General features: G+C 35.3%; 1 protein-coding gene across 3 annotated transcripts in view; it reads left to right on the top strand.

Annotated features, from left to right (window-relative positions):
* The window catches only part of ESF1 (ESF1 nucleolar pre-rRNA processing protein homolog), a 44,897-nt gene that overhangs the window by 22,569 nt on the left and 9,090 nt on the right, over window positions 1-13,238 (top strand). For all 3 annotated transcript variants that reach the window (XM_045529441.1, XM_045529442.1, XM_045529443.1), the window contains exon 10: window positions 12,763-12,884. In XM_045529441.1, coding sequence (XP_045385397.1) covers window positions 12,763-12,884 — 122 coding nt within the window. The remainder of the gene's footprint in view (window positions 1-12,762; window positions 12,885-13,238) is intronic.

Below are 13,238 nucleotides of genomic sequence, written 5' to 3'. Positions count from 1 at the left end.
CATTAAGGCAGACAGATAACAGGTTCATGAGTATAACAAATGGAATGAAGTATTCTTTATATTGATACTTTAATTCCTATGGAAATGTAATAATATAACCTTATTAGGATTATACATAAGTAAAAATATTGAATTGTAAGATTTTTAAAGAAAGTTATACTTCATTATTTTGATGTATGTAAAGTAATATTACCTATCTCAATGTATGGCTAAAGGTATCCTACCTGACTCACCCTGATGAGTAGGTAAGATGATGCATACGATTAGCATGTTGGGCCGTCATCAAGGAACATGTTTCATAAGGGAATTTGAAATATACATATAAATGTGGTGTAATCAGTTTTATCTCTTACATAACCTCCCCTATATTATGCTTTAATAAAGTATAATTTATGTAAAAATACTTTTTTGTTGCAGATAATGCAAGTTGAATATAAATAATATCCATGAAATTCCATTCAGAGTGTAAACATAAAATGGCATATTCTTTTGTTTATAATCTTAAAAGAGATTAAATATATAAAAGTCCTCTTCTCCTTAGCTTTCTGGTTTAATAGATAATAGTGAAATGGATGTATGGTCTATTTTCTGCTCAGTATCCTTCAGTACCCTAACTTTCCTTTATTAACCCATCAAATATTTATTGAACACCTATTCTATGCCAGGAATTATTCTAGACACTGTGTAAACAAAACACACAAATCCCTGACTTCATAGATCTTATATTCTGGTGAGGGGGAGATAGATGACAAACAAGTAAGAAAAATGTTTGAGCAGAAGCTAAAGGCAATAGAGGTCAGAGAGTAGGCCAGGCACAGGAAGACTGTACAAGCAGAGAAAATAGCAAAGGAGTGGGCTTGAAACTGTAGCTTATCTGTTGTGTTTGAAGAATAGCAAGGAGGGCAGGGTGACTAGAGTGGAGTGAGTGGAGGAGAGACTAATAACTGAGGTTAGAGAGGTAGCTTGGGGCCGGAGATGAAGGTCTTGTAGGTCATTATAAGGACATGAACAACTTCCGTGACTGAGATTAGAAGCCATTGGAGGATTTTGAGTTTAAGAGTGATAAAATCTGACTTTTATGTTTAATAGGCTCACTCTTGCTGCTGTAGATGAATAGATTAAGGTGGGAGGCAAGGACAAAATTAGGGAGGTCAGTGAAGAGACTGTTGCACTAATCCTGAGATAATGAAGATCATGAGTGGAACATATTTGGAAAGGAGCATCAAGAGTTCTCTAATTTTCACATGTAAATTACATGTAATTTCACATGTAAGTTCTCTAATTTCACATGTTTAAGATGCCTATTAGTTACCTAAATAGACATGCCAAGGAATCAGTTAGATATACAGTTAAGAGTTCAGGAAAGAGGTCAGGACGGGAGATAAAAAGTGAAAGTGAATAAGAACAAGGTAGTAAATATAGGTAGAAAAGAAAGGAGATTCAAAAACTGATCATTGGCGCACTCCTGCATTTAGAGGTAGAAGAATGAGGAGGGACCACCCAAAGCAGCTGGGGAGAAGCTACCAGAGAAGCGAAGAGGAAATTTGGAATTGTGGGATATTCAACCAGCCAAGTGAAAAAAGCATTTCAGTGAGAATATTGGCCAATAAAATACTAAGACAGAGAATGACCATTGGATTTAGCAATGTGGAGATCATCAGTAATGTTGAATGGTTTTGTTGGGATGGCGGTGGGTGAAAGTTACAAGTATGGGTTCAAGTGCAAATGGGAGGAGAGGAATTGGACATAGTCTCTCTTTCCTCCGCTCTTTACATTTGTAATTCCATTTTCATTGTGCTATCTGCTCTTTATCCTTTGTCCTTCTTTTCTTCACCTTTATTTCATTTTTATTCCTCTGTTCAGTGTTCCATTGGGAAGCTTAAACACAGAGACATCGGTGACATGCATATATGGCCATTGTATTGTTCCTTATTCAGAAGTAAAATGTTTTTGAATCAGTTGGGCATTCATTTTGTTAGGCAGCCCCATTTCAAACATTTTAATTTTTAGACATCTCAAAACCTGTTCACTATTTACTTTTGGCTATATCTCCATTTCCATTTTTTGCCAATATACTCATTATTTGAAATGTATTCACAGAAATGGTTTTTCAGTCAGAACTTTTAAAATAACCAGATGTTTAAAATTTTGAGTTGAGTGTAGGGGAGGACATTAAATGGAAAACCTGAACTTAAAAATAAGCTAAAAGAATTTGCAGTTTGCCTCATATTTTGGTGATGGGGAGGAAACCAGGTCACAGTGTACTGTTGTAGCGTGTACAAACTCATATAGCTAGTAAGTGGCTAGAATTTTAAAACTTAAGTGTATGCCCCTTTCTTGAACCATCCGTTTAACAGGTTGACTGTAAAGGCTTCGTAAGGTAATAAGCTGACACTTCATACTGTGCAAAAAACATCTGAGTCGTGTGGAATGTATAATAAAAATGAGAAGCAGCTAGGGTTATCTAAAAATGTTGCTAGCACATTTTCTCCATATAGTTGCTAGTAAATTGCTCAGTGTTTCCTGAATATTTGAAAGATTATTTTCTCTCTTAATAATATAAAGATTTAATTTTTAAAAAAAGATTTTCTAGGGGGCTTTTAACAAAGATTTAAAGCAAAAGCTAACAATATTTTTATACTAGTTTTAGAAAGTGCTAAAATTCCCATATCTTAAGAAGTTTCAGGTCAATTGATCTGAGTTTTTACTCCCATAGGATCCTAGTTAAATGTGTAAATCAGTAAGGGCCTCTGGTTGTAAGCATCTTGGTTGATTCTGTTAGTGTGGTCCTTCCCTCTCTGCACATGTATCACTTTTTACCAGTTGTATTGTTTGCATCTGTAGCCACTATTTCCAGACCATAGTACTTTTTCTTTTGTTTTCTTTTCTTTTTTTTTCCTTCACTTTGCCTTCGACTTGCAATCTGCTGGAAGTCAGCCCAAGAAGACAGAGCTTCTTGCATGTATTGTTTTCCCATAGTCCACAGCTGTGCTGATTTGTTTGAAGTTGCGAATTCTTTGGTCTGTAAAGCAAAACTTTTCCCTATTCTATTTGTGGTTGTCCCACATCATCATTCTATCTATATACTAACTGCCTGGCTAGCAAAGTAGCCATATGTTCCATATGTGATTGTGACAGAATTCACTCAGACTACTTGGTTTCAACAGTTTCATTACTGCTGTCCTTTTTAATCTGAAATTGAAAAGTCATATAACTTACAAGTTTACTACCTTAACACATTCATTTTTACATATTATCTTCTACAAGTATACATAGTTGATTCTGTTACACTCCCATTTTGCATTCTGCTTTGTTTCATTTATCATACTTGTTTTTATGTATTCCTAAATAACCTTTATTGTCATAATGCCTGCATCACAGTCCATTGTGTTTCTGATTTATAACTTATGAATCACTCCCCTGATGCTATACTTTAGGTTCTTTATAAAGTCTTGCTATTATGGATAAAGTAATGACCTTTTATTGAATTTTCTTAAATTCCCGAGAGTAGAAAATCTTCATGTCTCGTGTCAAAGTTTTTGTTTTTTGGTTGTTTTGAAAGGGTTTTATTAACTTGTGGTACTGACTGGGGAACTTTTTATTTATTTTTTTAACTTTTAAAGGCTCAGAAATGCTGATAAAATTATACACGAAATAAAATCTAGTTTTTACGATAGGTTTGGGCTTTTGAAGCCACATAAAGGATAGGGCATAAGCACTTTTGTGTAGGTCTTTGGTTTGATACAAAGTTTACTCCCTCTCTGGGACCACATACCGTATTTCCTGTGCTCTGAAAGGTTTGCCAGCCTTTCTCAGTGTCTTTTCAGTTAGACCATTGCAGACAACTGTTCACTGACTATATTATTATACAATGGTACTTTTTAGCCTTGAGGTCCAAGGTGAAGCTTGAACTGGTAGCAAGGCAAGCTGCATTTGGTGGTTTTATATGGGAGGAGCCCTGTGTTAGTCCTTACATATTGACAGCATTTGCCCCATGTAATCGGCTAGGGGAAGGGAGTGTGAGGGTATTTTTCTCCCTCACTTTAATTGTCATTCAGAGTGGGTGGGATAGCTCCCATCAAATGAGAAGTCTGTGTAGGACTTAAACTTTTCCTAAGAATCGTCAGCTTAGTTTGTCACAAAATATATTTCATTTTAGGATCACATTGCTCGTTCTTTAGAGAAACATTCGGAGATTAAAAACAATTTTTTTTTTTTTTTTTGCAACAGGGGTTTGCTCTGTTGCCCAGGCAGGAGTGCAGTAGTGTCATTATAGCTCATTGCAACCTCAAACTCCTGGGCTCAAATGATCCTCCCACCTCAACCTTTTGTAGAGACAGGGGTCTCACTATGGTTCCCAGGCTGGTCTTACACACCTGGCCTCAAGCAATCCTCTCGCCTCGGCCTCCCAAAGTGCTGTGATTACAGGTGTGAGCCACCGTCATCATGCCCAACCACATTAAAATATTTTAAAGTAATTTATTTACACGCATAATTTTGATCCAGAAGAATTGCATTTAAAAATATCCTTTGGAGGAGGGAGGGGAAACTTGCAATTATTGGATGTCTGTGAATATCAGAAACTGTTCTAGGTGCTTTACAAACAACATTACTTTAAAATCTTCAAAGTGGTTAGTGCCCCATTCTGCAAAAGAGAAAACTGAGGCACGGACTTGCTTAAGGTCACAAAGCTAAGAAAAAGAAGAACTGTAATTCAAACCTTGATCTCTCTGACAGCAGGACCCATTGGATTAAGGCACTCACCTCATTGGTCCAGCATGGGCCTTTATTTATTTATGAATGAATGAATAAATGAGCCTGGCACCTACTACAAAAGTTACAGTAATTTACATTTACCTGTTTGATCTTCCCTGCCCTTCCATACCTGAGGAAACTATCTAGATTTCAGTGCTCATTCCTTTGCTTTCCATTGTATATATAGTTTTTAAAAGACATTTAATTGACAAAGATTGAATATATTCAAGGTATACAGTGTGATGATTTCATAGACATATACATCATGTAATGATTACCACAACCAAATTAATTAACACATTTATCACCACCCATTCTGGATCCTGGAACTTATTCATTTTATAATTGAACATTTGTGTCCGTTGACCAGCATCTACCCATTTTCCCCAGCCCCCAACTCCTGGCAACCACCGTTTTACTCTCTGCTTCTGAGTTAGACTTTTCTAGATTCTACGTATCTGTGAGTTCTCATAGTATTTGTCTTTCTGTGTCTGGCTTATTTCATTGGACATAATGTCCTCCAGGAATCATCCATGTTGTTACAAATGGCAGAATTTTATTTTTTGTGGCTGAATAATATTTCATTGTGTATATGTACCACAATTTCTTCATTCATCTGTAGATGGACACTTAGGTTGTTTCCATATCTCAGTTATTGTGAATAATGCTGCAGTGAATATGGGATTGCAGATATCTCTTCAAGATACTGATTTTATTTCCTTTGGATATATCCCCAAAAGTGGAATTGCTGGATCATATGATAGTTCAATTTTTATTTTTTTTGAGCAAACTACTTACTGTTTTCCATAATGACTATACCAATTTACAGTCCCACACTAGTGTACAAAATTCTCTTTTCTCTAGGCCCTCACCAAGACTTATTATCTCTTCTTTTTCATAGTAGCCATCCTAGCAAGTGTGCGGTGTTATCTCATTGTGGTTTTGATTTGTATTTCTCTAACGATTAGTGATGCTGACACCTTTTGGCCATTTGTTTGTCTTCTTTGGAATACTGTATATAGTTTTCTCTCATTAGTGAATATTCCTAAGAAGTACGGGTGCATAAAAGGAATGAAGTGCTGATACATGCTACAACATGGATGAGCCTTGAAAATACTTTGCTAAGTGAAAGAAGCCAGTCACAAAAGACCACATATTTCATACAAAATATCCAGAACAGGGTAATCTATGGAGACAGGAAGTAGATTAGTGATTGCTAGGGGAAGAGAGAGACAATAGGGTTTCTTTTTGAGGAGATGAAAATGTTTTAAAATTGTGGTGATTTTGCACATAATCTGTGAATATATTAAAAGCCATTGAATCATATACTTTAAGTGGGTGAATCATATGATATATGAACTATGTAAAAGTTGTTAACTATGGTGGGGAGAGTGTGGTTGTGTTTGGGATTTTTAAAATCTTTTGGACCTGATTTTTTTTTTAACTAACATTATATTGCTAAGATGTATCTTTATTTTGTGTAACTGTAGTTCATTCATTTGATTTCTGTACTGTAGTTATATGTATTCATTCTTCTGTTTGATACACATTTCGGTTCTTACGTGTTTACTGTGGTGAATCATGCTGTTTTTTATATGTATATGTGTGTGTGTCTCCTAGTACTTGTTTAAATTTTTCTGGGTATTTACCTAGGACTATTTATAATTGCTGGGTTATAGGATATATGAATGTTCAACTTTATTTATTTATTTTTTTAAAGATAGGGTCTTGATCTGTTGCCCAGCCTTATTTTCCTTATGTTCCCTTTATTTTCCTTCTGAAAATCCTATTTGGTATGTGTGGTGCTTTCTCACTCTGTATCTGATAACTCATATTTTCTGTACCTTTGAATTTATGTAGTATGCTGGGTAATTTTTTCATTTTTTTCTTTCAGTTCATTAATTCTTTCTTCACCTCTGTCTAGTGTGCTGTGTATTTTTTTCCAAGTTCATCTCATTTTGATAGTTTGATCTTTTAATTTCCTCTTCTGTTTTTAAATGTGCTGATTTTGTATTCTGTATCTGATAATTCTAAAAATCATAGTCTTTACGGTTCTTACTTGTAGTTTTTTGTTTCTGCACACTCTGTTTTATAGTTAATTTTGATTGCGACTCATTGTTCTTGGATCTTTGTTTACTTATGGGAATCCTTAGAAGCCTGGGTCAAAAGTTTTCCTTTTAGAGAGTATTTGCCAGGTGCCTAACAGCACTTCCAATCTAAGACCAATTGAAACTAAATTTTTGGATTGGAGTATTTGGGGCCACACAAGTAGTGTGAATTCCAGCCACAAACCCATGGATTTGTGGGCTTGTGGTTTTAAATTCTCTGGGGGAAAAATATATTTTTACTTCCCTTGTTCTGCCCATAGCCAAAGCCCAAAGAGGCATGTGTTCCCTCTGAATTGAGGGGGTAGGGACATCACCCACTGAGAGCACCCTTAAGCATAGTAGTTTCTGATGGGACCTCCCACCATGATCAGGCTTCATACTCTGTCTCCTGCCTCCTTGGCCAGCAGCCCGTTAAAACCTAAGATCCATACTAGACCATAGAAGATTAGTGAAATGTCCCCAAGGAAAACGCTTCTAAGCTATTTTACTATTTCTGTTTGAGCTTTCTTGTTGTAATTAAGTCCAAGAAATTCCCTTTGTTTCCTTATATCTTGGCCATTCATGTAAAAGTTTTCATTTATTTTCTACCTTGCCTGTAAACATGTGTAAAAATAACAATAGAACAAGTAGTTCTTCAGTACTCTTTGCCATAAACTAATTAGCTAAATGGCTTCACCAGACTTAGCCAGAATTTAGTCTGTTAGTACTAGGACAGCTTGATATTATGTACATTGTGATTACAAACTACTTGAAAGGCAAAGAAAGCATACAAATAAAGTACAGGCAAATACAGGAAACAATAGCTCCCTAATGAGGTCCAAATGTCTTATATTTGAAGTCAGCTTTTTAAGAATATTTGATTCTAAGAAGCAGGAGCAGCTTGATTTACAGTAAACTGAATATACTTGCAAATGGAAGGCATTATTTCAAGATAGAGTAAAAGGAGATTTGGAAGAGGTGAGAGTATGATAAGCTCAAATTCAAGACAAATGTAAAACAGTTCCTACCCAGTGAAATAGGTTTTAGACAGTTAACAGCAAAAAGTATTAATCTTTGCTCATTCGTTGCACACTTTGGGCATATCTTCTGTGGATACTTCATTGAATGTTTTGGGAGATACAGAATTAACAGTTGTATGAGAAACAATTCCCAATCTAGCAGCTTGCCTATGCCCTCTTCTCCTTATTATCTTTATTAGCTATATGTGTTGTTTCCATAAGGTAGATATAACAGTATTAAGTGCAGCCAAACAGCATCTGTTGGCTCAGGCTGATTGGTAATTTTTGCTGTTTACTATTGTTTGCAAGGCTAGTAGTTATTTTACTTTTTAATTTTATGCATTGTTGCTCCTTGTCCATAGGTTGGGGAAAAATTTGACTCATTTTTCTTTTCATTTGCTCTTTTATTCAGCAGACATTTATAAGGAGTGTGCTATATGCTAGGCATGATTCAAGTCTTCATCTTTCTCATTACGAAGTTGATAATTTGGCTTATCCAGTATGTTTTAAGTATACCCTACCATACAGGAAAAAATGGCACTGGCAAAGATCCCCTTTACTCATCTGGACTCAGGATTCCCGTGACCACTGTTACATAAGTAGATGTGTCCTTCTCCCCAGATCCTTCGGGATAACACGCCAGTTTGAAGGGGTATCTTTGGTGACAGTGTTCCTTGGGCCACTTTGAAGGAGTGTCTTTGGTGACAGTGTTCCTTGGGGCATGGCTGGTGGTTTTCCTCTATAAATTAGCCTTGTACCCAGAGTGAATTCCAAATTTGGAGTTATGGTGACACTGGTGGTAGCTAGTTTGAATTTAAAAGCTACTTTTGGAATTGAGTGTTACACAGTCTGATTTATAACATACAACCATAAAAAAAAGATTGAGCCATAAGTGTTCATGAATATTCTAGATGGATCCTAAGTCCTCATTTAAATAGAGTGCTAGTTTCAGCCTATATCAGACATCTTAAACATGCATTGTGTTTTTATGAACAAAGCTAATTGTAGTACCTAGTGGAGTTAGCTATTCGTGTCCTGCCCTTTGAAGACTTTTCAAATATTTCAAATGAATAAGGTCAGGAGGAATATATACCCTTATTTTATAAGGACTTTGTAAGGATATTTAAAAGTATTTTAATATGTATGCAGACTGCCAAAATAATTCTGAATGGATTGTGCTTCAGTTATTATTGTCATAATTGAGTCATCTGTGTTCATAGTTGACTTTGAAAGGGGTTTTTGCCCCTTATTTATTTGTAGGATTATTGATGTTATTTTTAACTAATTCGGCAATCCTTAGCTATACACTTAAAATTTTTTAAAACAAATATGTGCCAAACTAAAAAAGTTTTAATGAAGTTGTTTTTCAGTCACATAGTGGCTGCTCTCAAATGAGGCTAAAACTGTCTCTGAAGAATGTTCTTGTGTGTATGCCAAGAGGCTTCTGAGATGGGCATATTTTTAAGAACTTAGAACATAAACAACTGTGATCTGTGGCAAGAGATTTAAATGACCTCATGATGACAATGAGAACAAAGCATTTTTTAAGTTATCATGATGGTGTGTTAATTCATTGCAGTGTGTTTGTTATTCTGCTATTTTCGTGTATTAAGTGAGAGCTAAGACTGTATTTAATTGAAGATACTATTTCTTTATTGTTGTAAACCAGCTAAGAACCAAAAAAATTTCCTGAGAATAAGTATTTAATGAATTATTCTGGAGCTATAGGTTCTTTTTTTTTTTTTTTTTTTTTCTTCCTTTTTTTAACCACTTGAACCACTTAGGGATAAAGACCATTTATTTAAATCTTAAAGTTTTGATTCATTTTCTGTTAGAGAGAATATGTTCCAAACATGAAAGATCAAACAGTTGGCTTAAAGTAAGAATCCCCTCCCTAAAGACAGATTAAGTGTTTATTAAGTACTCACTATGTGCCTGGCACTATGCTAAATATTAGGGAATATGAAAGAAGGTGACTTTAAGCTGCTTTTGATCTAGTTGGGAGAAAAAGCATACTTAGATGAAACTTATAAAGTTGGAAGACATGTAAATAAAATAATACCACTTACGTGGTACAAACAGTGACATAGCCCTTCTTTTCAGAAATGACTTCTAATCATTATCTAGACCAGTGGTTCTGAACTAGAGATGATTTTACCCTTCAAGAGAACATTTGGCAATGTCTAGAGACATTTTTGATTGTCTCGACTAGGGCTACTGGCATCTAGTGGATAGACCAGAAATATTGCTAAATATCTTACAATGCATAGGATAACCCTTCACAGCAAAGAATTATCTGGTCCAAAATGACAAGAGTGCTGAAATTGAGAACCCTGATGTGGAACCTACAAATGTCAGTGCTGGTAAATTTTGAAGTTGTGGGAGCTGAACTCTTTTCTTCCCCTAGACCTCTTCAGCCACTGTTGTTTCCTTGAGGCCCTTACATCCTTATACAGAGTTGATCATTGGTATTCATAAACTCCCTGAACATTGTAGGCAAGTTTATACAGTACAGTATTCCAGGGAAAGAGTCCATAGCTTTTATTAAATTCTCAAGGTATCCATGTCTCCAGGAAAAGTTCAGAAACATTAAACCAAGCATAGTGTCTCATGGCTGAATCCCAGCACTTTGGGAGGCCAAGGCAGGAGGATTACTTGAGGCCAGGAGTTCGAGACCAGCCTGGACAACATAGCAAGATCCCATTGCTACAAAAATAAAATAAAAAGTTTAGCTATGCCTACAGCTACTTGGAGCCTGAGGCGGGAGGATTGCTTGAGCCCTCAAGGTTGCTATGATGGTGCCACTGCACTCCAGAAAAAAAATAAAACAGAACCAGTGCTCTAGTCACTTAAAAGAAATAACACAGAACCTTCCTTAACGTATGCTGAACTAGAAGTAGAATTTAAGTTTCAAGGATCAAAATTAATCAGAAAATGGTTTTTTGGTTAAAAATATTGATACTAATTTAATATTTTGAAGTAATAAAATCTTTGTGTAGACTACTTTAAAGATTATTATTTAAACATCTAATAATATAATACTGTACTTTTAAAATTTGAGACAACTGATTATATACTGACCTGTAGGCATAATATATAAATTATTTTATTTTGTCATTAGAAATCAATTTGCTTTATTAGAATTTGCTGCTTTTTCCCAAATGAAGATCCCAGTTTACATTTCTTAGGTGCTGTTTATCTGTTGAAGCATTCAGAGATCTAGACATGGTTTTATATAATCCACATTTTTCCTAAAAGCTGTTTAGTAAAAATAATTATGTTTTCCTCACAAAAAAACATTTTTGAATGGAAAGTTGTGTTTCTGATTTGGCATTTAATAGATCAGAAACTCTAACAGCAGTATGTCATAAAAACAAATGTTATATAACCTTGAGTGTAATTTAATACTTTTCTAAGTTGTAGAAATTTGGAGATTAAGTCTTAGGTTAAAAACCAAGGAAGGTACCTTACAGATCATATATTCCAGCTGTTTCAAACTGTTTTTTGGGGGGGCTCAAGGCCCAAAAGCACTACTTTTAGGTTATATATTTGCACTTCTATAATACTAGATATTTTGTTTGAGAGGGGAAAAGGGTACATGTGGGAGGGAAAGGTTGCATAGTTCTAATCTAGACCATTCATTTTACAGATAAGGAACCTGAGGCCCAAACCTTTAGATTTTATTTTGGGCTGTACATTTCTTCATTGTTTAGGTCAAACCAGCATTTTAGATGTATTTGGTAATAGTATAGACGGTGATCAGGAGTTCAAATTCTAGCTCTGCAGCTTTCTACCTGCATGTTCTTAGACAAGTTGCTAAATGTTCTCAGTCACTGTATACTCATCAACAAAAAGAATTATAATATTTTTAGGATTGTTTCCACTTCCTTAGAATTTATAACGTATCTGGGAAGATGATCTGGATTAGCCATGTCTCTCTTTAAAAGAGCATCTCAAATCATTCTATTTATTATTTTTAAATGGATTTTACTATGTCATCTAAATATTTGATGCCCCACCCAACCATGTCCTCCAAAAATACTGTAAAATAAAATTAACATCTTTATTATCAAATAATATGGCACACTATTTACATTTCTTTCACTTTGGCAGTAGTGAGGGTCTTCATAGACTGACAGATCAGCATTGGGGCTTTTATTCCCACCTTCTTACCCCTCTTCAGTTATCCCATAAGACACCTAGAAACATGGATCAACACCAGCACACTATAGCAACAAAGACCTTTAGAGATGAAATATAAGAGCAAATAGCAGCATTGGAAGAACTAAACCATAAAAAGGAGAATCTCAACTTGGTGGTCCTTTTGATCTTAACTGTGTAGCCTCACAGAGTGCTTAAGGAGAGATTAAGAATTCTTTTCTCATGGGGTATTTCAACTTGGATTGCCTTATTAAACAGTTTTTGTTAAAAACCTATAGTTTCCAGGCTTTCACTTGGATGACAGAAGCAGTAGAGATAATTATGTTAAAGACAAGAGAAACCACTTGTTTTTTGCTACCAAAAAAAAAATTAATTAGTAGTCATATCCTGAGAAGATTTTATACCAGAATTTTTCTTAGAGGGTGAAAACAAGTATAGAGAAACAAAGGATGAGCTTAAATAAAGTATTTTTCCTTAGTGGCTTGACTGTTAATCAAGTTGCTGGGTTTGTTTGTTGGTTTTTTTTTATTTTATTTGGCTAGGTTTATTATCATTTGTTGTTAGGAAATAGCTTTAACGATCCCATGTCGCTCTATGATATTGGGGTGTTACAAACATTCACTATTGCACTTATCTTGTTACTCTGTACATATGTGTAAATTACTTTTGTTTTTTATAAATTAGACTTTTAAGTGATTGAAGGACATTTTAAACTAAACTATTTGGATTTTTTCCCTCAGGTCTTAAAGAAAGTGCAGAAGAGATGGTCAAAAACAAATTGGAAGGAAAGGATAAACTGACCCCTTGGGAACAATTTTTAGAGAAGAAGAAAGAGAAAAAAAGACTGAAAAAGAAACAGAAGGTATCAGTGTTAATTAGGACCAAACATTTATTGAATACCAACCATGTATCAGAAGGTACCAGGGGGCCGGGCACAGTGGCTCATGCCTGTAATCCTAGCACTTTGGGAGGCTCAGGCAGGAGGATTACTTAAGCCCAGGAGTTTGCGGTTGCGGTGATCTATGATGATACCACTACACTCCAGCAAGAGAGACCTTGTCTCAAAAAAAAGAAGGTACTGGTGCTTGGCGTCATTATTACAGAATGTAACCATTCACTGGAGTAGACCTTGTTATCATCCCAGTTTTAAGAAAGAATTTAATAGGTTAAGTCGTTTCAGCAAGACCACATAGTGGTGTGTACAAAGCCTGGTAGG

Source organism: Lemur catta, chromosome 17, assembly GCF_020740605.2.
Source record: "Lemur catta isolate mLemCat1 chromosome 17, mLemCat1.pri, whole genome shotgun sequence".
NCBI classification, from domain to species: domain Eukaryota; kingdom Metazoa; phylum Chordata; class Mammalia; order Primates; family Lemuridae; genus Lemur; species Lemur catta.
This window is presented reverse-complemented; position numbering and strand designations above follow the sequence as displayed.